Source organism: Ranitomeya imitator, chromosome 5, assembly GCF_032444005.1.
Source record: "Ranitomeya imitator isolate aRanImi1 chromosome 5, aRanImi1.pri, whole genome shotgun sequence".
NCBI classification, from domain to species: domain Eukaryota; kingdom Metazoa; phylum Chordata; class Amphibia; order Anura; family Dendrobatidae; genus Ranitomeya; species Ranitomeya imitator.
This window is the reverse complement of record NC_091286.1, coordinates 315,668,215-315,695,034: the sequence shown is the minus strand read 5'-3', so window position 1 is coordinate 315,695,034 and position 26,820 is coordinate 315,668,215. Positions and strand designations below refer to the sequence as shown.

At 43.1% G+C, this 26,820-nt stretch overlaps 2 protein-coding genes across 4 annotated transcripts; one reads left to right on the top strand and one right to left on the bottom strand.

Annotated features, from left to right (window-relative positions):
* Positions 1 to 373: 373 nt before the first annotated feature.
* Positions 374 to 2,763, bottom strand: LOC138637540 (uncharacterized). The gene is made up of 2 exons (XM_069726320.1): positions 1,915 to 2,763; positions 374 to 1,432 (listed from the first exon to the last, which is right to left on the bottom strand). Exons 1-2 carry the CDS (start codon positions 2,356 to 2,358, stop codon positions 632 to 634), a joined length of 1,245 nt encoding a protein of 414 aa, XP_069582421.1. The 5' UTR covers positions 2,359 to 2,763; the 3' UTR covers positions 374 to 631.
* Positions 2,764 to 3,084: 321 nt separating this feature from the next.
* LOC138637541 (uncharacterized) lies at positions 3,085 to 6,014 on the top strand. 3 transcript variants are annotated; one of them, XM_069726321.1, is made up of 4 exons: positions 3,085 to 3,140; positions 3,225 to 3,311; positions 3,478 to 3,976; positions 4,898 to 6,014. In XM_069726321.1, exons 3-4 carry the CDS (start codon positions 3,846 to 3,848, stop codon positions 5,964 to 5,966), a joined length of 1,200 nt encoding a protein of 399 aa, XP_069582422.1. In that variant the 5' UTR covers positions 3,085 to 3,140; positions 3,225 to 3,311; positions 3,478 to 3,845; the 3' UTR covers positions 5,967 to 6,014. The 3 variants fall into 3 exon arrangements, with proteins under 3 accessions (XP_069582422.1, XP_069582424.1, XP_069582423.1); XM_069726323.1 differs by having other exon boundaries at positions 3,091 to 3,140; XM_069726322.1 differs by lacking the exon at positions 3,085 to 3,140 and having other exon boundaries at positions 3,198 to 3,311.
* The last annotated feature ends 20,806 nt before the right edge of the window (positions 6,015 to 26,820 follow it).

Below are 26,820 nucleotides of genomic sequence, written 5' to 3'. Positions count from 1 at the left end.
GCTGCAGCAGTGGCCAGATCGCTGGGATGGGACATTAGCAGCTCTGGTTCTGGCAATGAGGAACCGGCGTCCCTTCTCCGTAAGTATCAAGATAATGCGAGTGGTTTTCTGCTGGATGTCACCATAGACAACCAAAACTGTAAAATATATTAAAATTTACATCGCCCTGTGGTGCCAGACCAAATAGAAATTTACAACACAGAAAATTCGGTCCTGCCCCAGAGGTCGAGATGTATTTTCAGAGGAATCAACGTTGGTTCTCCAACCTCTTCTATCCACAGAAACGGCCACCGTAAGAGAGCTCCTGGCGAGACAATTGCGACTGGAGCGGACAGCAGCGCTCCTGCAGCAGACAGCAGCGCTCCTCCAGAGTCAAGTGGAGCAGCAGGGCGTGACGCTGCGACACCTCTTGGGCAGGAGATAATATTTTTTTTGGTGGGGGGGTTATGTTATATTTTGTTGTAAAATAATTTAAAACCAAGAAGTGTTACAAAAAAAAACAAAAATCTTCGCATTCTTTCTTTAATGTTTACCAAGCTATAAGGGTTAACAGCAACATTGTATAGGCATCACATTTAAAGTTATTTAGCGAGGTTTATATGACAGCAAAGCAAAAAAACAAATTTTTATGTTATACGGCGCGATCCTGCCACGGTACAGCTCCAGAACCATTAAAGTACTGACAGTATTTTTCGCGACAGTCCCTTGCATCGTCTGCCTGTCTGCCAGATCCAAGAGCTTGAAGAGCTGTAAAATTTTCAGGTTGTGTACGCCATTCCCCGGGCACAATATCTCCGGTTCGTGCGTCCACTGCATCAATAAACGAAGGAGGAGAATAGGAGTTCGTATCATGACGTCTCAGGAAATTATGGAGCACACAGCATGCCAAAACCACAATGTCTATAGACGGCAGCTTCAAGTTGATAGCTGTGTGGAACACTCTAAACCGATTTGCCATTATCCCAAAGGCATTTTCAACCACACGACGGGCCCTCGACAACCGGTAATTAAAGATTCTGCGCTCCGGTGTGAGTGTTCTCTGTGCAAATGGCTTCAGCAAATGTGGATGAAGAGGGAAAGCTTCATCAGCGATGAAGACAAAATTTAGGTTTGCTTTTGTGTCTTCATTTAGTGGCAACAGCAGTTCATTGTTCCTCAAGCTTTCCCCAAATGAAGTGTGTTCAAAAACACCACCGTCGGAGACTCGACCATTCATGCCAACATCCACATCGACAAACTCATAGTTTGCATTGACAAGGGCCATGAGGATCACACTGAAATATCCTTTGTAGTTGAAAAAAAATGATCCAGAGTTGGCTGGTTGCGTGATGCGCACATGCTTTCCATCTAATGCACCACCGCAGTTTGGAAACTGCCACAGCTCATCAAAATCGGAACCAATCCTCTTCCAGTCATCCGCCGTCTTGGGAAACTGCAAGATGAGAAGGAAACATGTACAAATTTGGTCAAATATATTATGCACATACACTCTCATGTGGACATCCTACAGCGATTGAGGCGCAGTATGGATTAGTATAACAAAGTCAACAACACAGAGTATGCAGGCAGCCATTTTTTTTACAGATGGCTTCGGTCACTCAGAGGGGGTGCTAAACAATATATCTAAATAATAGAATCAATAAAATTACGTTGGGAGCAGCAAATAAAAAAGGGTGGCGCAGGGTTGGAGCAGCACATATCAGAATGGAGACGCAAAATGGTAGCAGCACATGTCAGAATGGAGGCGCAGGATCACAGCAGCACATGTCTGAATGGGGGCGCAGGATGGGAGCAGCACATGATAGGATGTAGAACATATACCTATAGAAATGCTCGCCATCAGGGCGTAGAACTGGTTCAATAGCTAGTATAATATATCGACATAACACAGCAGCCAAAAAAAAATAGTAGTACCTCCATATAATGCCTTAAGCTCTGCACAATGGCCTCGCATGTCTCCGGAATCACAACGCTCAGGAAAGGTCTGGAAACAGCTGCGGAAAACTGCAAATCCTGAAGAGACCTTCCTGTTGCCAGGAAGCGCAGTGTCACCGCCAACCTTTCCTCCACGGGCACGGCTGCACGCATCGGCGTATCACACCTTTGTATGAGTGGCGTAACAGCAGACAGTATTATTTTGAAGGATTCCTCGGACATCCGAAGGTAGTTTCGGAAATCTTGAGGGTTATTGTCACGTAACTCTCTTATGAGACCCATGTGTGACAATGTGGATCTTTTCTGCAGCCAGCTCCGGGTCCACATGCGACGTTTTCGTTTAGGACGTCTCTCCTCTTGGAGACGTGCTGCCTCAAACACCAGGGCAGCAGCAACAACAGAACTCTCATCGGAAGTGAGCATAGTTCCTAAAAAGAAAACAAACGTACAATAAATACACGTGCTTACAAAACAATGTTCTGACCATTGATCTAATAACTATATATGTTACTACTGGTATTAAATGGGGCAGTCAACCATCTCGATCTGTAAAAGGATTAATTAATTGGGCCACGCAACAGCTGTGTACCTGAGGTTCTCAGGCCTACCCTACTCAAAGGAACAATCAACCACACTCCAGCGTTTATCCCCGTTGAAGCGCAACATATGCTACGCTGTAGCGTTATACATACCTTTTGCGGTAAAAGTCTAGTAGTTAAAAGTCCAGGGAATCCAGCGAATTTAGGAGTTCTGTTCACAGCACGTGCTACAGAGAGAAATGAATAGCGCGCTCGAGAGCTCCGGTTTTATCCGCTGGGAACAATAGTCCTTTGTCGAATGAGCGCACAGTATTGTACCGCCCAATCAGCACACGGGAGGTGGAGAATTCAGCGCTCCTACGTAGCCAGCTCCTCCGCCCTTTACATCGTATACAATATCGTGCACACCTTTGTCACACCATGCGATCATGCCGCCACAGCGGGACACTAGACGACGAAAGAAAGTTTCAAACGATGTGCTACGACGTACGATTCACAGCGGGGTCCCTGATCGCAGGAGCGTGTCACACGCTGCGATATCGTACCTATATCGCTCGAACGTCACAAATCGTGCCGTCGTAGCGATCTAAATTGCACTGTGTGACGGTACCATTAGTCATGGCCAGCGGCAGCGATTCGAGCAACACCCCACCGCTGAGGAGTCCGGTGAGTACATGATCTACTATTGCTTACTATATTCGCTGTCATTTGTAGATGGGTCACTCAACTTTTTGGTAAACTATTTTGCAGGCTTCTTCAAGTGAGGAGGAGGACCAGGAGGAAGAGAGGGAGCAGGAGCAGAGACCACGGGGCCAAGCTGTGGTTGCAGGACGGAGAGTAAGTTTTTCTTTCAAACCTATTCATTTTTTTTCTGTAATTTTTTTGTTTTTGCGGGTATGGGGGGTGGTGGGAGGGGGTGGTGGTGTTTGTGGTAGGTGGCGGTGGAGGAGGTAGGGACAATTTTTTTTTTCTTGCAAACATTAATATTTTCCATTTATTCTAGGTTTCACAACGGGCCCTGGATGAACCACTGGATATTGACATGATGGTGGCATCCATTGAAGCACGGGGCCCGTTGTGGGACAGCCGTGACCCCCGGCACGCGGACCAGGGCATATTGCGGCGTCTGTGGTTAGAGGTGGCACAATCGCTGTGGGATGGCTTCGACAGCGCTTCCCCCAAGGCCAAAGCTAGTTTCCGTAAGTATTTCCAAAATGCTGTGACCCATCATGCCAGGATTACACAACCGTCTGTGATGTCTTCTATTGGGATTGCACACGGTTGCGTAATCGTTTTCAATATATTATCTAAAACCTTTTTTATTTTTTATCTTTATACACCGTTAAACAATTGAGGACCAGATGGCGCTCCATGAAGGACCGCTTCATGAGGAGCCTGAAAAAGGAGGGACAGACCCGTAGTGGTGCTGCAGCTTCAAGGACCTCGGTGTACAAGTACAACCGTATACTGCAGTTCTTGCGACCGGTCCTTGAAAGCAGAGAGTAAGTATAGTACCTATGCACACACCTAGTTTTTACAACATGCATATTCACATACTACATTCCAGCCACGTAGCTTATTGCCCAGCCATTTATTTTGGCAAGTACAAAGTATAGAAATGAAGAAAAAAAGGCAAGTTCACCGAGGCGTGAAACGTAAAAATACATACTTTTATCCTCTTCAATCATAAGCAGAGGATGAAACATCAGCACAATACAATAGACACTATCTACGCGTTTCAGGAGACAGGGAACATCAGACCTGAAACACGTAGTGTTTTTATTGTATTGTGCAGATGTTTCATCCTCAGCTTCTGATTGAAGTGAATAAAGTATTTTGTTTTTACTTTTCACGCCTCGTTGACCTCAAATTTTTTATTCATTTCTGGTCTTCTCACACTTGACACAGCGGCTCCCTTCTGGGATTACTACAATGGTGAGCTTGACTTACTAGCAATTTCCCTGAAATCTGAAGTATACAGAACACAGAAAGATAGTAGATTGGCCATGCCCAGCCAATATTTCATAGTGGAGTAGTATAGTGGCTATCCAGGTGTATCCAAGATTTTTTATACACAAAAAAGTAAAATATAATAGATACGGCATACATTCCACTGCAAAGCAGGTTATGTTCCCATGGTTGCTCAGCTCGCAGGACCTGTGATGACGTCTCGGTCACATGACCGTGACGTCATGGCAGTTCCAACGTAAGCATAATTGTCTGGCGTTACAAACCGCAACCATGGGTGACTATTTTGAATAAATAAATGCATTTTTTTTTAATATTGATGGTGCATATGCAGTGTCAATATTAAAAATAGGTTAATATTAATGGCGGCAATGGATACCTGGCGGTAAAGTTTATTAATGACGCATGTGAAATGTGATATTTAGTATACTAATGGTTTCCTTATGTTTTCACAGAACACACAGCAGCACCCGCGAGACTGTCCGACCCTCTGGAGCGGTCCTTTGTGAAGCGCCATCTGAACTGTCGCAGCCATCCCACAGCGAGAGCAGGTCTGCACCACCACAATCTGGCGAACCGGCAGCCGGTCCATCAGATGTTCCCCTGGCCGAGGCCTCTGTCGCTCCTTCCTTCGGGTCTTCCCGACAGCGTCAGCGGGCCTCGGACAGGGCGGTCATGCCCGAATTTTTACATTTGAGCACCGTATTTCAGAATGGTTTCAAGGCGCTGTGCGATAAAATGTCCAATATCGAACGGCGTCTTGAAAACATCGAAACGGATCTCTCGAGGCCGGCCAAACATTTTTTTAATGCCATTCACAACGGCATGGTTGAACATCTTACGCCGGAACTCCAGATTTCGGTCATGCAGGGCTGCAACAATGTATATGTCACTGCTCTGCAGCAGGCTCGGGTCATGCAGTCAGCGACAAATGTGCCCGCAGTACCATCGCTGGCTGCCATGACTCCGACTCCTGCTGCAGAGCACCACCACAGAGCTCCGCGTGCCGAGGGCCACCGCCACCGCCACCACAGAACAGAGCCCCAAAGTTCAGAGCATGACAGGCCTTCAAGGGCACACAGACGGGAAGCCGACCCACACCCAGAGGGAGAGAGGAGGAAGAAAAAGAAGACGACAAGCACTACGACCTTGGCTATGGCTGCTCCCAAAACTACCACCAGAACACAGCCTGGGTCGACCCGGAGCACACCAAGTACCCAGGCTGGCTCTACACGGAGTACACCCAGTACCCAGCCTGGGTCTACAAGGAGTACACCATCTACACAGCCTGGGTCGACCCGGAGCCGGAGTAGCCAGCCAAGGACACTGGTCGTCCCTCCTCCTCTCTCACCTCCTGCTTTGGCAGTCTCACCACCATCCACTTCCTGGATTGATGTCGGCATCCCGTCTAGTGTGATAGAGTATGCTGCTTCCTCCCCCTCGTCCTCCTCCTCGGTCTCCTCAACACCCCCAAAAAGTGGGGGATATCAATCCCCTTTAATAGCAGATGTAGATACCCCCTAATTACATTTCCCTTTTTTTTTTTTGTGTCCCTAAATAAAACTGTTATTTTTTTTAAAAAAAATTCGTTTTTATTGTCTCAAATAAAGTTTGCACCAAATCACACCTTGCGCCGTATACACAAATCTTGTCTTTGTAACACCTGATGTGCAATGTCTGACAATATGTTATCAATTTTTTTTTCATTGTTTTATAGGGCTGTCGCTCAGTGTACTATCAGATGTTACAAACACAAACAGCATTGCTCAATATGTCAAGTTTAAAATGTACCATCACACAACGATTTCAGTATAGATAAAGTTGGTTTTTGTGTGTAACCAACGTTATCTTTTCTGAAATCGTAAAACGATTGAGCACCTGCTGTGAGATTTTTGGTGTTAGCGAATGATTTGGAATTTTTTGGGGTAACTGATCACACGCTGTCATTGTTGGATCGGCGAGTTAGACACCGATCCAGCGATGTCTTTGTTTTAAACAAGGGAATATTGGGTTACTAGCGGAGTGTTTTAAACACTCAAATAAAAAGTGAACAATACCCCACAAATATAAAAAGGTGTCAACCACGTCCCTCGCCGTCATCTTTCCGCACTGACACTGTGATTCCCGCCCGTAAAGCTGAGCACACCGTTGACTTAATAATAAACGCTGTGCTGTGCTTTAGGGCTGGCACAGTACGGGAGGCTGACGGCGATGGACGTGTCACACACCGGAATATAATGTTTTTTTGTATTTTTTAAAATTACATTTACAATGGTAAACATCGTGAGTGCGGCCATGCGCTTCATAACATTACCCAGATTACACGGGACTTGCTCTTTTTTGGTCGCTGGAGAGCTGTCTGTGTGACAGCTCTCCTGCAACCACGCGACAACTAAACAACGATCTCGGTCCAGTCGTATCACTGGTCGGTATCGTTGGATAATAGTTTTATTAATGTACCTTAAGAATATTGGTCAGGTGAGGTGGAAGCAATGTTCACAGTGTCGCCACTATTTGACTCTGGACGTATTCTAGCATCCTGAGTACAATAGTGTTAACTCTGTAGAGTTTTGCAAACATGATCGTCTCCCTCCTTGTCAAGCCAGGTTCCATATGAAAATAGTCTGCAGGATTAAAAATGGTTAACAAGGTGGGAGCCGATCATGTTATACGTCCAAACTATGGTACACACGGCTGAAAAATGTATTTGTTTTGTCACAGTCCATTTGGGTACTGGTGCTCACATAAATTTTGTGGGACACACATTACTTTCACTAAAATTGGATTTTACAATTCTATTACTATGGAAAAACATATGGGAGATTTTTTTTGTGAAAACGGAAAGGCACAAGAACTTTATTTCAAAACACAACGCATTAGAAAATCAGGGGACATTATAACAATAACCAAACATAGGATGGTTAAATGACATGGACTCCACAGTGTTTACATGACATCATAATAACAAGATGAATTAAACCATTTGATCTTGCCATGAAACACGGCCAACATCTGAAACAAAGTATGCAGCAAATTGGTCCCTCATATGAGCAATCTCCACAGTTGTCCGCAGAGGATGATCTTGATAATCAGGCAATGGATTTGGTATGGGTTCATCGAGTTCCATGTTGACTCTCTCTTTATCAATAATAAAATTGTGGAGAACCACACACGCCTTCACCACCTCATCCACTGTCTCAATTTTCAAATTTATGGCGGATCCTAAGATACGCCATTTGGAGACCAGGATGCCAAAGGCGCACTCCACAGTTCTTTTGGCCCTGGACAGTCTATAATTAAAAATAGTTTTGGTGCGGTCCAACCCCCGACTGGAGTACGGTTTAAGTAGGTTGCCACTCATTTGAAAAGCCTCATCCCCAACCACAACAAATGGCAGGGCCGGTCCTTCGGTGTTGGGAAGAGGTCGTGGCTGGGGGAAATTAAAATTGTTCTCGTATAATCTTCGGCCCATGTCTGACTCCTTAAATGTCCGTGAATCATTTGCACGGCCAAACGCTCCAATGTCCACAGCGAGAAACCTGCAGTCCGCACCTGCAATTGCCATGAGCACGGTGGAAAAGTATTTTTTATAATTAAAAAAAAGAGATCCACTTCTTGAAGGCTTGGTAATCCTAATGTGCTTCCCATCCACGGCTCCAATACAGTTAGGGAAAGAACACACTTGTTCGAATTTTTGGGCGTTGGCCTGCCATATTTCTGTTGTAGGGATGGGTAAAAATTCCTCCCGGAGGTTGTCCCACAATGCGCGGCATGTGTCGGCAATAATACCAGACAGTGTGGAGACTCCAATACGAAACTGGAAATGCAGTGATCTCAAGGTCTCTCCGGTAGCCAGGAAACTGACAAGAAGAAAAATAAATAAATATAATTAATTAAATTGTTATGAAAGAATTTTTCATTTTTAATTACAATCCCCCACCCCACAAAACAAAAACACGTTACTTTAAAAAATGGCAAGAACATATAAATCCTTCACATTCCATTACGTACCGTAGAGTCACCAGCAGACGTTCCTCGGGGGAAATTGCTTTACGGAGCTGCGTGTCCTGCCTGGAAATGGCTCCTTCCACTAGACGCAGCAGATATCGGAAGCTGTTTTGAGACATCCTGGTGTACTCGAAGTATTTCTCCTGGTTATCATTTAACTCGCCAAACAGACAATGGTAGGCTCCACGACTCTCTCGGACTTCCACTATAGGGTGTAGCCAAAAACGCCGACGACTCCTTCTCCGTAGTTTGTCTCTTTTCCTCTGTTCATGACAGGCAATAGCATAAGCAATAGCAAGGGCTAATTCCAGCTCAAAATTGAGGTAGATACTCTCCATGGAACGATCCATCTTGATGCTCTATGGTTGGAAATAATCTATGCCGGGGTATATATACCACTATTACATTAATACCCACCCTCATCTACCCATTGGTGGCATTATCGATTGTCTAGACACTAGACCCACCCTCTTCTATTCATTGGTGGTGTTATCTAGTGTCTAGACACTAAATTGTGTCTAAAGATATAATCATTGTTTGACAACGCATGCGTCGTAAAACGCAGCGTTTTTTGTAAAAACGCTACAAAAACGCACCAAAAACGCTGCGTTTTACGATGCATCCGTCCGACGCTTGTGTCAAAAAAGGTGCGTTTTTGCGTGCGTTTCTGATGCGTCGTGCGTTGCGTCGGCGATGCAGCGTCGCATGACGCTAATGTGAACGTAGCCTAAGAGAGACATGCTGTCACGCCGTTAACGGCGATAAATGGGTAGGACGGTGAACTGGGACCTGCACCTGTCCCTGCCACTATAATGGGGCCCTGGCTTTCCCTTATCTCAGGGGTACCTATGATGGTTAGGAGGCCTGAGCCGCCAGCGTATCCCTGTCTCCTGTGCAAACCCTATCAGTGGCCCCCTCTCCCCCCAAGGGAGTTGGACTGCTCCAGTGTAAAAATACAACAATTAACAGGGTATACAGACAAGGTAACTAGAAGTCTCAACCACACCAAATGCTCACACCACCAAAGAGAAGGAAAAAACTAGGAAGGAAAACAGGTTTAACATGCAACCAAAACAGCAGACACCAATCTCTGTAAATAAACCTCCAAGCTCCTAATATCACATTCCTTCACTCTCCAAGCCAGGCAGCAGAACTGATCATTGACAATAGCTGTAGTCAAGGCTGGGTCTATATAGAGGAGGAGATTACAAAATCCACTTCAGCCTAGAGACCCAGCTCACAGCAACAAGGTTAACTCCTGCACTGCTGGCACAAAGCAGCCAGGTCAGAATACAGGAGTAGAGCTTCCGTTCACTGTGTGTGAACGAGGCCCAGAGCGCTGCGGTTCTCTGGAACCTCTCTATCGCGGTAGCCCCGTGACACATGCCACTGGGAAGATACGCCACTAAATTAATTTGGAGTATCTTCACAGTGACATTCATCTCGCCTCACCAGAAGTACCATTCTAGTCAAAGATTGGAGTAGAATTTTTGGTGTACGTAATGACAATAAAGTGTTTTTGAAAGCATTTTTATTTTGCAGTAATTTTATACAACTGCTTAGAACTTTTGCACAGTACAGCATATTTTTTATTTGCGTTAAGCGCTCAATATTTAAAGCAATTAAAGATTGTGTAAAGTCCCATGTTGTATTCCTGTGAGGGGGTAAAGTATTCCTTAGAGCTTATCTTAGAGGGATGGACCTGTACCTAAAATGTCATTTTAAAATACGGCACTTATATTTTTACTCTAACCACATTTGTGATTAACTTCATTACATGCCCTACAATTCTTCCTATCTAATCCCTAAATGTTTTTTTTACTTCACTTACTGTGATGTTTCATTAGAGAGGCGTCTCAAACAGGATGTCACAGGAGGCTGGGGCAGCACTCGCTTCCCTGCATCGTCTATCACCCGTCACAGAAGCAGGGGCAACAAAGATAGAAGCAGGGCTGGAGCTGAACTCACCTCACTCAAGGATTCTATTGCCATGACCAAATATCCATGACATCTCTAGAAGGCAGTGATGCAAAAAACTAACAAGTGTTACTGAGTGCAGCCCCAGCCTCCTGCAATGTCCTGTGTCAGACTCATCTCAAACAACAGATCGCATGCAGTGAAGTAAAAGAAAAACACATTTAGGGATCAACTAGATAGGGAGAAGTTTAAAAAAAATCAAAAGGGAAAAATAATAATACACATACAAAATTTAACAAAAATCGACATACTGGATATACATATGTACAATAATCCCCATTAGGGGAGAAACAACAAAAGTGTGTGTTACTCTTATAAAAGAGTAAATAGTAGACAGTATGTGATGTGTTATTAGTGAAGACACAAATGAGCGACACCATGGGTTACAGTAAGAATCACAATATTAAAAACACTGGGCTTGGTTCTGGCATATCACAAAAAATCAATATATATAATCATATCCTGCTGGTAAGAAAGGACATATACATACTGCACAGTATTGTGAAATAGCCACAAGATGGCATACAGATGAAAGAATAGTGTTCTCACAATACTTGTCAAGAAGTATAGTCAGAGGGAAAGTAGATTATGTGAATGTAGTGAGCAATGTCCAAAATCCCTTAGCATAAAGCGCAAAAAATAGTGCTTACCCACGTGGGGAGATAAGATGGTGAGTGCTTGTGCCGTCGCCCCGACGCACGTTTTGTGTTTTGGGACTCCTCGGGGGGGGGGGGGTGGAGTGGCTGTGGAATTGGCCCACTGATATCGACCACGTAAGTGAAGCAGGGTGGGTAGAGGATGAAGGCAGTAGAGCATTCACCTATGTGGGCTTCCCGAATATTATGTCAGTTTGTAATGTATTGTCGGAATAACGTTGTCACAATATCAATCATTACATCACTTGTGACACCAAAGCAGTGATTTATTATGCTGTCTGTCCCTGTCCCAAAATATATGTTGGCTTCACCACTTGTAAACTCAAGGTTCGTGTAAGGGAGCACGTGAATGGAATTACTGTAGCCCCCAAACAAAATGGAATATCAATGCTAAAAATGATACCAAAACACTTTCAAATGTTTCACAATTGTGATCCATCTCTGTTGAGAGTGAGACGAATTGATAAAATCACTCATTCAATATGGGGTGGTAACATTAACCAAACCCTGGTAAAAATATGGATATAAATCCTCAATACTACACATCCCTATGGCCTAAATGAGAACATCAGTTTTGCTCCTTTCCTTTGACCACTTTGTCATCCAGCTTTGATGTAAATTGTAATTTTAAACTTTTTAGCAATATTTTTTAATTGTGCATTTTTATATTTCTCTGTAAATATAAACTATGGGATCTAGTTTTTATGTCTTAGATTTCAGTCACATGTATTTAAGTACTTATACTAATTTATTTCCCTACTTTTCCTTACATAGTTATTCCCCATCTATGATGTATCTATGATGTATCCATCACGTTCGTGGTTTCCATTATTATCTAACCTCGTCCTGCTATTCATTGTCTACTTGTGAATCTATATGCATCATTTAGATGTCCACAACTATCTACACCATGGACATTTATCTATTTCATATAAGGAATGATTATGGCAGCATTTTATATATGGTTGTAGGTGTATACATATCTATACATGCTGTCTTCTCTTATAATCAAATGCGTGTATAGAGGTGTATTGATATGCAATTAGGTATATATTTTCGAGTGTAATTTTTGGATCTAAAATACTTGTAAATCATTTTCTTATTATTTTCTTAATTATTATTTGTATTTATTTTCATTTATGTTTTCATTCTTTTTTTTTTCTTTTTACAAATCATGTCCTACATGTTTATTTATATGTATATTTATTTAATATTCACAGTTTATATGTTCAAATTTTATAATATATGCTAAACATATATGGTATATCATTATCTTGCTACAGAAACATTTTACAGGTTTATACATGCAATGTATATCATTAGTTCAGTTTTTGACATAGTGTACATATACTATATACAATTTTTTTAGTGCACACATTCATTTTTTTAAATATTTGGCACATCATTTTTTGTTCACATTATTCAGCTTTCATTTCTATGGTTATGACATCATGATTTCACATTTTGTGTTATTCACTTTCTGTCACAGTGTGACACGACCCAACAGGTGGTCGACCAACTGATGGCACAGCTCACAAACAATAGGATGGAAAAGGTGAGAGGAAGGCCCTACCCATAGGGAATGGTCACCACCTGAGCTCAAACCTAAGCCAGTCCCTGCACTCCCTTAACGCCCTATCGGGTCCTTCCCCCGCCGCTGTCGTCAGGACAACCTTGTCCCTAGTAGTCATCTATTACTGTCCTGGCTAGTGAACTGGCCGGCAAGGAGCAATAGCCTCACCTCTGCAGATAATACACACAGGGGAAAGTGACAAACACCAAAGTGACAAGGTAACAAAAACATCATACTTAGCTTATGAACAACGCTGCTAAGCTCCACATCACAGATAACAACAGCAACTGGACTCCAATCACCAGACGTGGCTGACACCAGATAGCTGCTCCTGCTAGGCTGGTCTTCAGAATGAAACTGTATCACCAACAGTCAGCTGATGTATCAGGTGACCTTTTAAAAGATGGTGGGAGTGGTTACCACCTGCATCAGCTGACCCAGCAGCACTGTAGTAACATCAGATTGCAAGTGGGGGAGAAGGGGAAGAAACTGACACTAACCCCTATGGGTTTAATGTCTCCATGCCGCCTCCATGCCATGTCACATTGATGCAGTATTGATGCAAAAAGGAGCCCGACCAAGTATTGAGTGCATTTACTGAACATACATTTCAGTGGTCAACATTTCGGATTTTAAAATCATTTTTCAAGCTGGTGTTATAAAGTATTCTAATTTACTGAGATAATGACTTTTGGGTTCTCATTGTCTGTAAGCCAGAATCATCAACATTAACAGAAATAAACACTTGAAATAGATCACTCTGTTTGTAATGACTTTATATATGAATTTCAGGTTTTGTAATGAAGAACAGAAATAAATTCACTTTTTGATGATATTCTAATTTTGTGAGAAGCACTTGTATATTCTGTATACCATATATACTCTAGTATAAGCCGACCCAAGTACTAGCTGAGGCACCTAATTTTACCACAAAAAAAAATTGGAAAACTTATTGACTTCAGTATAAGCAGGGTATGTATTGTCCCCTCATGGCCATCCTGGTATGCACGGCCTCCTCCTCCCCATCCTGGTCTTCATGGCCCCCTCATCCTTATCCTGGTCTGAATGGCTCCTCATTAGTGATGAGCGAATACACTCGTTACTCAAGATTTCCCAAGCACGCTTGGGTGACCTCCGAGTATTTTTTAGTGCTCGAAGATTTAGTTTTCCTCACCGCAGCTGAATGATTTAATCTGTTAGCCAGCTTGATTACATGTGGGGATTGTTAGTTGTCGAGTTCCTGCCGCTGCACAGGGGGAATCTCGAACCATGTCCGCTGCGGTCTCCCATTCTCCAGCTGCAGCGAAACCTGCTCAGTGGAGACGTCGGTCCCAGCACCTGGCTCGGACAGATACTGTACGTTTGGTTACTGCTGCCCTTCCAGGTTCAGCCATTATAACCAGTACTGTTCGGCGGCGAGCAGGCACTCCTGGGACTAAGTTCTGCTTTTCTCCTTCTGAGTATGCCCAAGGGAAGACCTCTCATTGGAGGTCGGAGGTCACACGCTTCGGTCTTATAGCAGCTCCTATTGGTCCAGGAAGGTCCTGGAGAGTTACAACTATAAAAGGTTTGCATGGCCATGCGCTAGTATCATTTGTGTTTGGCTGTTGCCAGTGGATACTCTACTACTCATTATATATGTGGTGTGAGTCTGTTTAGCTTTGGGGCTGTACACTCAGGCAGGCAGTTAGCGTCAGTGGGGGCAATTGGCATTGGCTCAGCATCTGGTTCCTTCATGTGTGCGGTTAGCACAGAAGAGTTCCAGAGCAAGCACAACCCTAGTTAGGGTATTAGCTTCTGTGTACAGCGTGACTCTGTGAGGCAACAGAGGTCGCTTACATTTCACATGGGGTGAAGTTTAACCCACGTGTAAGCTCAGTGTCCATCCGCCATTACTTAGCAGCAGGTATCTCTGCACGGTGGACCCCGGGCTGCAAACGCACCTCGTATCAATCTCCCTATTACTTGATGCATTCCGCTAGCCCTAACAGGGATTACCTAGAAACCAGGCAACCCCCACATGAACTTATGCTGGCTAAGTGATGTAAATCATTCAGCTGCTGTGATGAAAACTAAATTTCCGAGCACTAAAAAATACTCTGAAGTCACCCGAGTGTGCTCAGGAAATCTCAGGTAACGAGTATATTCGCTCATCACTACTCCTCATCCCCATCCTGGTATGCATGGCGAAATACTTCCGGGACATAGTGCGCCGGCGCATGCACACTAATGCTTTTCGGCTTTGCCCGCAGTTGGGCAAAGCATACTGCACATGCGCAAGGCAAGATTGCCTTGCGCAGGCGTGTACTACGGAGGACAGAGAATGAACTTCAATCCAATATTGCGGCCAGCATGCAGCCAGCGGGTAAGGAAAAGGTGAATCAAACACCCAAAAACTCCGCCCATATGACCGAAAACCAGTCCCGCCAAATTCAGGTGACAGGTTCCCTTTAAGTGGTAACATTTCTTCGATATACCTTGCGTTTATTTGTGTAAATAATTTAAATTTGGCGAATATTTGGAAACTTTTGCAATTTTCAAACTTTTAATTTTTATGCCCTTAAAACAGAGAAATATGTCACACAAAATAGTTAAAAAATAACATTTCCCACATGTCTAATTTACATCAGCACAATTTTGGAACCAAAATTTATTTTTGTTAGGAAGTTATGAGGGTTAAAAGTTAACCAGTGATTTCTCATTTTTACAACAAAATTTGTAAAACTGTGTTTTTAGGGACTGCCTCACATTTGAAGTAACTTTGAGGGGTCTATATGGCAGAAAATACACAAAAGTGACACCATTCTAAAAACTGCACCCCCTCAAGGTACTCAAAATCACATTCAAGCAGTTTATTATCCCTTCAGGTGTTTCACAGGAGCAGAAGCAACGTGGAAGGAAAAAATGAACATTTAACTTTTTAGTAACAAAAATATTCTTTCAAGCAACAATTTTTTTAATTTTCCCACGGGTAAAAGGGGAAATTGGACCCCAAATGTTGTCCAATTTGTCCTGAGTACGTTGATACCCTATATGTGGGAGAAAACTACTGTTTGGGCACACGGCAGGGCTCGGAAGGGAGGGCACGCCATTTGGCTTTTTAAATGGAAAATTAGCTCCAATCATTAGCGGACACCATGTCACATTTGGAGAGCCCCTTTGTGCCTAAACATTGGTGATCCCCCACAAATGACCCCATTTTGGAAACTAGACCCCCAAAGGAACTAATCTAGATGTGTGGTGAGCACTTTGAACCCCCAAGTGCTTCGCACACTTGGAAGGGAAGGAGCGCTGTTTGACTTTTTCAAGCTAAAATTGGCTGGAATTGAGATTGGACGCCATGTCGCGTTTGGCGAGCCCCTGATGTGCCTAAACAGTGGAAACCCCCTAAAAGTGACCCATTTTGGAAACTAGACCCTCTAAAGGAACTTATCTGGATGTTTGGTGAGCACTTTGAAACCCCAAGTGCTTCACAGAAGTTTATAACACCCGGGTGTGAAAATATAAAATCCTATTTTTTTCCCCACAAAAATGATGTTTTAGTCCCCAATTTTTAATTTTCCCAAGGGTAAAAGGGGATATCGGACCCCAAAAGTTGGTGTCCAATTTGTCCTGAGTACTCTGATACCCCATATGTGGGAGGAACCAACCACTGCTTGGGCGCACGGCAGGGCTCGGAAGGGAAGGAGCGCCGTTTGATTTTGTCAAACCAAAATTGGCTGGAATTGAGATCAGACACCATGTCGTGTTTGGAGAGCCCCTGATGTGCCTAAACAGTGGAAACTCCCCATAAGTTACCCCATTTTGGAAACTAAACCCCCTAATGAACTTATCTAGATGTGTGGAGAGAATTTTGAACCTCCAAGTGTTTCACTAAAGTTTATAGTGCCTGGGCGTGAAAATAGAAAATCCTATTTTTTTTCCCATAAAAATGATGTTTTAGTCCCCAATTTTTAATATTCCCAAGGGTAACAGGAGAAATTGAACCCCAAAAGTTGTTTTTCAATTTGTCCTGAATACGCTGATACCCCATATGTGGGAGAAAACTACTGTTTGGGCACACTTTGAGGCTCGGAATGGAAGTAGTGACGTTTTGGAATGCAGACTTTGCTGGAATGGTCTGCTGACGTCATGCTCCATTTGCAGAGCCCCTGATGTGCCTAAACAGTGGAAACCCCCCACAAGTGACCCCATTTTGGAAACTAGATGGCTTATCTAGGTGTGTAGTGACAATTTTGAACCCTCAAGTGTTTCAGTAAAATTTATAATGCCCGGGCGTGAAAATAAATCCTATTTTTTTACAACAAAAATGATCATTTTGTCCCCAATTTTTAATTTTCCCAAGAGTAACAGGAAAAATTGGACCCCAAAAATTGTTGTCCAATTTGTCCTGAGTACACTTATACTTCATATGTGGGGGAACCACTGTTTGGGCGCACGACAGGGCTCGGAAGGGAAGGAGCACTTTTTGACTTTTTTAAAACTAAAATTTGCTGGAATTGAGATCGGACGCTATGTAGCGTTTGGAAAGCCTCTGATGTGCCTAAACAGTGGAAACCCCCCACAAGTGACCCCATTTTGGAAAATAGACCAACTAAGGAACTTATCTAGGTATGTGGTGAGAATTTTGAACCCCCAAGTGTTTCTCTAAAGTTTATATTGCGTGGGCGTGAGAATAAAAAATTATATTTTTTTCCAAAAAAATTATCCTTTAGTCCCCAATTTTTAATTTTCTCAAGGGTAACAGGAGAAATTGGACCCTAAATGTTGTTGTCCAATTTGTCCTGAGTACGCTGGTACCCCATATGTTGAAAAAATACTGTTTGGGCACACGTCGGGGCTCAGAAAGGAAGTAGTGACGTTTTGGAAAGCAGACTTTGATGGAATGGTCTGTGGGCGTCATGTTTCGTTTGCATAGCCCCTGAAAAAAAAAAACACAAGTGACATCATTTTGTGAACTAGACCTCAAAGGAACTTATCTAGATGTGCCCCCTTCTTGGAACTAATCTACTGTTTCCTGTAAAGTAAATTAATAGTGTATGGAGGTGTGGTAAAATTTGAAGCAGTTTTTCATACACAGGCCAGGTTTTTCGGGGCAGGTGTCGCATTGATAAATGGTGTCCTTGCGTATTCCCCTTTTGTAACACACTCGGCACCTTTTTTGCGACTTACCTCTTTTCCAGTTTGTGGGACCTCCCTTGGGAAATGCTGACCTGGTACTATACGAGCACCTTCAGTTCCGGAAGTACTGGGGCACACTCCTTCCTGAATGCCAAATATCAGGGCCTTAACCACTACCTCCTGAACTGAAGGTATGACGTATTGGTGTGGTGTGCACATCGTGACAGCAGGAAAGCATTGAGCATTGCCATCTGTACGATGTGCACGGCCAGCTTTTTGTACCACACCTTGGTCTTTCTCAAAGCACTGTATGGTTGGAGAAGTTGATCAGAGAGATCAATGCCCCCCATGTTTTTGTTGTACCCCAGTACACAGTCCGGTTTGCTGACCTGTGTAGATGTACCTTGTACAGTGTTGAGGGAGCTGCCATCACCTTGTATGGTGGTCAAGAGGACATCCCTCTTGTCGTTGTACACCAGTAGGTGGTCGCTACATTGGGCTCTGCTGTCACCTTTTCTGAGCATCTGCCCAAGTAGCGCTTTTGGGAGGCCTCTGATTTTTACGGACAGTACCGCAGGCTGCGGTACCTCGTGCAGAGAGGGATTTGAAGAGTGGGATGCTGGAATAAAAGTTATCGGTGTAGAGGTGATAACCTTTATCCAGCAGTGGGTGCACCAAATCCCACACAGTTTTCCCACTCACTCCCAGGACAGGGGGGACACTCAGTGGGTTCAATCCTGGTGTCCTTCCCTTTGTATACTGTAAGGGCATGTGCAAACGTTGCGGATTTGGCTGCAGATCTGCAGCGGATTTGGCCCTGCGGATCTGCAGCAGTTTTCCATGCGGTGTACAGTACCATGTAAAACTATGGAAAACCAAATCCGCAGTGCACATGCTGTGGAAAATTCCACGCAGAAACGCAGCGGTTTATTTTCTGCAGCATGTCAATTCTTTGTGTAGATTCCGCAGCGTTTTACACCTATTCCATAATAGCAATCTGCAGGTAGAATCCTCACGGAAAAATCCGCAATGGAATCCGCAACGTGTGCACATACCCTAAAGTTGTAGGTGTACCATGAAGTACTCTCACAGCTTATAGAGTTTGATTCCGTACCTGGCCCTCTTGCTGAGCAGGTACTGACGGAATCTGATCTTTTCCTTAAAATGAACCAAGGACTCATCCACGCAGATGTCCCTTTTGGACACGCACACTTCACCAAACTTTTTGTTGAAGTGTTCGATGACCGGCCGAACTTTGAACAGACAGTCAAAGTTGGGGTCATCTTGTGCGGGGCACTGTGCATTATCATTATAATGCAGGAATTTGTGAATGGCCTCAAAATGCATCCGGGCCATGACCATTCGAAACACTGGAGTGCTGTATAAAAGATCAGGAAAGATATATATCTTTGTACTGTGCTAGCCAGTAGATAGAAAAATATTTGGAATTGAGAGTCCTCAGTGGTTGATACCATCTTTTCAGTTAGTCATTAAAATGTAACAAATTGCAAGCTGTGTCACTGTGTCATTAATCTCTCAGATTATAAACCCAACAAAGTGGAGCTGGCTGTGCTTTCCAGAGGACTCTCATTTTGTTCTACTAAGGTCCTGGATAAAACTGAACTCTGCAGTGATATAGAACACAAAAGAGAATAGTAAAACCAAAAACACTCAGTTTGAAAAAATGTTGCAGTAATCCGCAAGTGCTAGTAAAAGATGTAAAAAACAGGGTATTTGGTTGATACCACTCCTCTTGGGCTATCTGCACAAAAGCTGTTCTACCCTGTATGCACACATGGATTTTTCCTCTCTGAACCCTGTTCACACAGGTTATATACAGATGATCAGGTTTTTAAATACATCAGATAGGGATTGCATACATTAGTTAGGACTGCTCTGATAAGGGTATACCGTGAAGATTGGTAGAGCAGCTTAGTATACATTTTTTGCAAAAAACGTATCAACCAAATACCCTGTTTTTTACATCTTTTACTAGCACTTGCGGATTACTGCAACATTTTTTCAAACTGAGTGTTTTTGGTTTTACTATTCTCTTTTGTGTCTTCAGGTTTCTTGGTGGTGTGTAAACATGATCATACAGACTTGTTCACTGTGCAAGTAGCCCATGTGTTCCTGTTTCCATAATTGTTCTCTTGTGTCTACAAGACTGGGGAGTTCCACCACTCCTCTTGGGCTATCTGCACAAAAGCTGTTCTACCCTGTATGCACACATGGATTTTTCCTCTCTGAACCCTGTTCACACAGGTTATATACAGATGATCAGGTTTTTAAATACATCAGATAGGGATTGCATACATTAGTTAGGACTGCTCTGATAAGGGTATACCGTGAAGATTGGTAGAGCAGCTTAGTATACATTTTTTGCAAAAAACGTATCAACCAAATACCCTGTTTTTTACATCTTTTACTAGCACTTGCGGATTACTGCAACATTTTTTCAAACTGAGTGTTTTTGGTTTTACTATTCTCTTTTGTGTCTTCAGGTTTCTTGGTGGTGTGTGAACATGATCATACAGACTTGTTCACTGTGCAAGTAGCCCATGTGTTCCTGTTTCCATAATTGTTCTCTTGTGTCTACAAGACTGGGGAGTTCCACCACTCCTCTTGGGCTATCTGCACAAAAGCTGTTCTACCCTGTATGCACACATGGATTTTTCCTCTCTGAACCCTGTTCACACAGGTTATATACAGATGATCAGGTTTTTAAATACATCAGATAGGGATTGCATACATTAGTTAGGACTGCTCTGATAAGGGTATACCGTGAAGATTGGTAGAGCAGCTTAGTATACATTTTTTGCAAAAAACATATCAACCAAATACCCTGTTTTTTACATCTTTTACTAGCACTTGCGGATTACTGCAACATTTTTTCAAACTGAGTGTTTTTGGTTTTACTATTCTCTTTTGTGTCTTAAGGGTATACCGTGAAGATTGGTAGAGCAGCTTAGTATACATTTTTTGCAAAAAACGTATCAACCAAATACCCTGTTTTTTACATCTTTTACTAGCACTTGCGGATTACTGCAACATTTTTTCAAACTGAGTGTTTTTGGTTTTACTATTCTCTTTTGTGTCTTCAGGTTTCTTGGTGGTGTGTGAACATGATCATACAGACTTGTTCACTGTGCAAGTAGCCCATGTGTTCCTGAGTGATATAGAACAGTATTTCAGGAGACTGCGCCTGAGGTAATATTTCAATGATACAGAAGATTCAGAAAACACTCAGACTGAAGGAAAAGGGATCCTAACAACCAAGAAGAGGTCAGACTGGACACCTCCACCTGGACGCAACCCTCATATGGATAAATATATAGACTCCTTCAGACATTTGATAAAATCCACTATCATAGACACCAACAGGAGACAAGCATCCAACATCAGCGCCCAGGAGAGAAAGGCCATAGTCTCTGAAAACCAACAAAGAAATCATCATCAAACCTGCTGATAAGGGAGGTGCAATAGTCATTATGAACACATCAGACTATATGAAGGAAGCAAACAGACAACTTATCGACACACACTATTACAAAAAATTGGAGTTGGATCCTACACAGGACTATTACAAGGAACTAAACAAGTTGGTATCTTGTCTGCCCGACGAATCCACAAGAGCCAATTACCTGATACCAGAAAGTCCAAGAACAGGGACATTCTACATGCTTCCCAAAATCCACAAGTCTGGAAATCCAGGATGACCAATTATTTAATGTGTGGGCACCCTTACTGAGCAGGTATCTGGATGGGTAGAGGGTATTCTGAAACCAACTGACCTACTGAATAAACTAGCAGCAATAGGTCCTCTACCAGAAGGAACCATCCTGGCCACCATGGATGTGGAATCTTTGTACTCTAATATCCCACACCAGGATGGATTAAATGCCTGGAAATTCTTCATGGAAAACACAGGGACTGACTATCCGGTTTTTTAATCTTTTTTGATATATATGTTTTTAAACTGCGTTTGCGACTTGTATCTTAATTAATCATGTGATCCCACCTAATCATGTGTTCTGAACAATTGCTCCTTAAATCTCATTGGTTGGTGCTCCTTTATATACTCACTCTGGCCCACTCTCTGTATACTGCCACCTGATGAAGACGGAGCTGTTCCATCGAAATGCGTTGTGGATCTCAATAAACAAAGAAACTTTTAATCCTTTCATCTGTGTCCTGTGCGCTTCCATGTGACCGGAGTATTTTGCAACTCAAAGAAGTTTCATGAACAGTTTAATCAATTTCATCCCAACATCAGCTTAACACTCAACTACTCCTGTAATGAAATTATCTTTTTGGACACCATCATTAAGCTGCAGAACAATGAAATAGAGACATCCCTGTATCAGAAGCCAATCGACCGTCCAACATACCTTAAATGGGACAGTTTCCATCCAAAACACATTAAAAACTCTATTGTCTACAGCCAAGCCATCAGATACAATCATATATGTTCCAACCCCATGGATAGAAATAAATTGGTCGCCTCAAAGACCTTTTTGAATGAGAGCTACCATCCAAGAACAATTGAAAACCAGATCACAAGTGCCACCAGAATATCAAGGAATCACCTGCTACATTACAAAGCTAAAGAAGAAAATAACCGGGTACCTCTAGTAGTTACCTACAATCCAAATCTGGGGGTGCTAAGGGGAGCTGCATGGAAATTACAACCTTTACTGCAAAAAGATGCCCGCTTACAATCCATTTTTCCAGACCCCACCACTACTGTTTTAGGCAGCCCCTAAATCTAAGAAGCATCATTGTCAGAAGCTCCCTATCCTCTCGTACAGCTGCAGGAACCTTTCCTTGCAACCAGAAAAAATGTAAAACCTGTCCATTTATAATGACCATGGACAAGATAAAGATCCCCAACTCACATCAGGACTACAAGATACCAGGTACTTTCAGCTGTGTCACTTCTAATGTGGTGTACCGAATTATTTGTACTAAATGTCCAACTGGGGGTCTGTATGCGGGGGAAACAGGGCAAAACTGAGAACAAGGATACATTTTCACTACCACACAATAAGAGAAAAAAGAATGGATCTACCTGTGGCCAAACATCTTTGCATGCCTGATCATAGCACCATGGACCTGAAGTTACTTGTATGAAAGGTAAGTTCAAATCTCAGAGAGACAGGAGAATCTGGGAGTATAAACTTATAACAACCTTTGACACACTTAGTGCAGGAATGAATGTGTTGCGTCGCATGGATTTATGTCTTTTTACAAAAATTAAGGAATTTGCACTTCAGACCTTATGGGGCATCATAAACACAGAACCAGACCCCAATCAGGGGACAATAAAACATTAATTCATTATCTACGAACTGTTCCAATATTTATGGACACAACTTTTTATCACTCTCCCATAATGACAGTTCTGTGTTGTGTGTAAATATGTGATTCTTCAGATGTTGTATTAGTCTATGCCTGATGAACAGGCCTGAGTAGTTCCGAAAGCGTATAAAAGATCAACACTCCAATATTACCGAAGTTCTGGCTTCTTCAGGAGCTCCATATAAAGGACCAGGCCCCAAAACTGCATAATTTCAACTACGTCTACAGAACAGTTAGAATATGATGAACTGGGGTTTTGTGCCTAAAATTGACAAGCGTACAAATTAGTTTGCTCCACCATGAGGTAACAAAATCCTCAGAGTAAAAGACTTTGAAAAAGTCTATTTCTGTGAGGCCAGTGATGTCGAACTTGATTCCGGATTCTGCCACAAAATCAGGAATCAGTGGCTTGTAATTTTCGGGAGGCAAGGTCCATTCGGGGTCCGAAGAGGGGTGCACTGCCTCATCTTCTGTCCTGGGACATCTGCGTGGTGGTTCCGCAGGACCCGAGGAGGAAGAGGATGATGAATCCGAAAAGAAATGTGGGATCCTCTTACTCGCTATCAGTGTCGGAGGCAAGGAAAGCATATGCCTCCTCCACTAAATAATGTTGGGATGAACATTATGGGCTGGACTTTTTTGTGTGAATATGGTGCTTTGTGTGTACTTAATTTATAACTGTATGTGTGTGTGTGGGGGGGATAGTGATTGGTGCAAACTTGTGTGAAAAAAAGCGAAAAGAAAAAAAGCAAATAGGGAGAAAAAAATGCCTGTGAAAAAAAATTCTAAAACAGCAGGCATTAGCTCTGGTAAGAGAACTGTATTACTTATCAAAGCTCGGCGGCTGCTGGATGTGCGCATGGGGGTGTGGCGCAAGGGGGGGTGAAAAAAAGTGGAAAACAGGAGGCACGAGCTCTGATAAGTGAACTGCATTACTTATCAAAGATCGGTAGCTGCTAGATGTGCACACGGGGTGGCTTAAGGGGGTGAAAAAACAAAACAGCAGGCACGAGCTCTGATAAGTGAACTGCATTACTTATCAAAGATCGGTGGCTGCTGGATGTGCGCACGGGGGTGGCGCAAGGGAGATGAGAGAGAAAAGCGAGCACGAGTGTTGATCGGTGAACTGTATCACCAATCAACGCTCGGCAGCTGCTAAACGTGGGCACATAGGTGGTGAAAAGGGGGGGTGGAGGAGGGTAAAAAGGGGGGTGAATGAGGAGAGATCGGGCGGGGATCAACACTTACGGTTGTAGTCTCTTTTTTCTTCAGCAGGAATTGTGGTGTCACAGGCTACTGTGGCACCACAAGTCCCAGCACAGCAGATCCAGCAGTGTGACCGCTCTGCAGGAATCCTCAGCTAGTGTGAGGTGTGAGACAGGTCACATAGTGGTCATACCGTTACTGTGACTTGTCATTGGTGGGACCGATGATCACATTGATCCCACCATAGGTGGCCCTGGTGACGCCGGTGTTGCTAGGCACCGGCCTAGGATCGGAGCTCATAGCTCCGATCCTAGGCACGTCACCAGCAGGGCTTAACACGGTCACACCGCGGCTGTGCCCTGTGATTGGCGCGATCGACATTCACATCGATTGCGCCAATCAGCAGCTGCAGGCCATGCCTGGCCAGTCCTAGGCTCCGATCTTACAGCACCGATCCTAGGCCGCTATTGGCAGGGTACTGCGCGGTAACACGGCAGCTGTGCCCTGTGATTGGCGTGATCAATGTGATCGTCGATTGCGCCAATCCGAGTTTTGGCCGATGCCTGACGTCGCCAGGCACCAGCCTAGGATAGCATACATCGGTACTCGATCCTAGCCTGCGACGTCACTGTTTCAGCCAATCTGATTAACTGAAACAATGAGAAAGGCTGCAATTGGCTGTTCTGAATTGAACAGCCAATCACAGCGATCTTCCTCCAGGTAAGATGGCGTCAGAATTTTAATGCGATCACTGCGACTTAAGTTGCAGTGTCGCATTAAAGGGCATGACATACTATTCCGTCCATGGAAATTAGGGCCCAGGTCACATGGACGGAATAGTACGTCGGATGGCAGAAAGGGGTTAACAGAAATAAACACTTGAAATAGATCACTGTTTGTAATAACTCTATAAAACATGAGTTTTACTTTTTGTATTGAATAACAAATAAATTAACTTTTTGATCATATTCTTGATATTCTAATTTTGTGAGAAGAGCACACACTATATATTTATTATGAGAGGGTGAAATAAGTATTGAACACGTCACCAATTTTCTAAGTATATTTTTAAAGGTGCTATTGACATGAAATTCTCAACAGCTGTTGGAAATAGTCCAAACAACACAGCCAATGAAATAAAACCATAGATGTCCATAAATTATCTATGCATATCTATGTGTTATTAGGTGGCTATTAATGTGCAGAATTGTTATGCAACTAAGTGAAAATTTTAAATGTTCCTATTTTAAATGTTTATTTTGATCTTTTAAAGTGAGAATAATAACTTATCAACTCAAAATGTACAAAATACATTTCAAAAAATATATTAGTGACCAGTATAGCCAGTCTTCTTTTCAATAACGGATGGAGTCTGTCAGTTTCTTAATCTAGTGCTTTCCCATAAATTTCCCGTTTAACCCCTTCATGACCTTGGGATTTTCCATTTTTCCGTGTTTGTTTTTTTGCTCCCCTCCTATCTAGAGCCAAAACTTTTTTATTTTTCTGTCAATATGGCCATGTGAGGGCTTATTTTTTGCAGGACAAGTTGTACTTTTGAACAACATCATTGGTTTTACCATGTCGTGTACTAGAAAATGGGAAAAAAAATTCCAAGTGCAGTGAAATTGTACAAAAAGTGCAATCACATGCGTGTTTTTTGTTTGGCTTTTTTGCTAGCTTCACTAAATGCTAAACCTGACCTGCCATTATGATTCTCCAGGTCATTACGAGTTCATAGACACCAAACATGTTATTTTTGATCTAATATCCCAAAAATATACGTAAGTATATAAGGTTCGCGCTAAAGAAACAGCCACTGATATTCTAGATAGGTGTCCACAGTTTGGTAGTGCCTATGATCACTCGATCTAAATAGGTCTAGATTAAACCATGATAGTTCATGTATAAGGAAGCTCCAATATATAAAAAATGGTATCCATAAAATAGTGCAAAAGTATATCCCTAAAAGCTGGCTGACAGTAGTTAACCTGCAGGCAGTGTTAGTCCATGACGGTGGGAAAATATGCTCTTACCCGCCGTGTTAGGATTCTCCTGGATGCAGGTAGTTCTCCAGTGCGGTAAAAGATACAGTCAAGCAAAGTCTTTAGCGAAATTAGTGGCTGCCCCGGCCGGTAGCAGCCACCACTCACCAGGCTGCCGATGATAGCGGGGTCCAGCGATGCCGGCGCCATGTGTAGTACGAGCGGCAGTTCCGGCTGGTGTGCAGGACCTGTCTGACGTAGTGACCCACGTGACCGCTACTACAACCCGGTGATGTGTGCAAAGTGAGGTCCGTACCTGTCTATGAAGTGCACATAGTACATCACCCAGCTTTGCATATAGATTTCCCTCTACTCCTAGCTTCCACATGGTATGTTCATCCACCCAGCTCTGCTGCTGTCTATGAAGTGCACATAGTACATCACCCAGCTTTACACATACAGGTCCTTCTCAAAAAATTAGCATATAGTGTTAA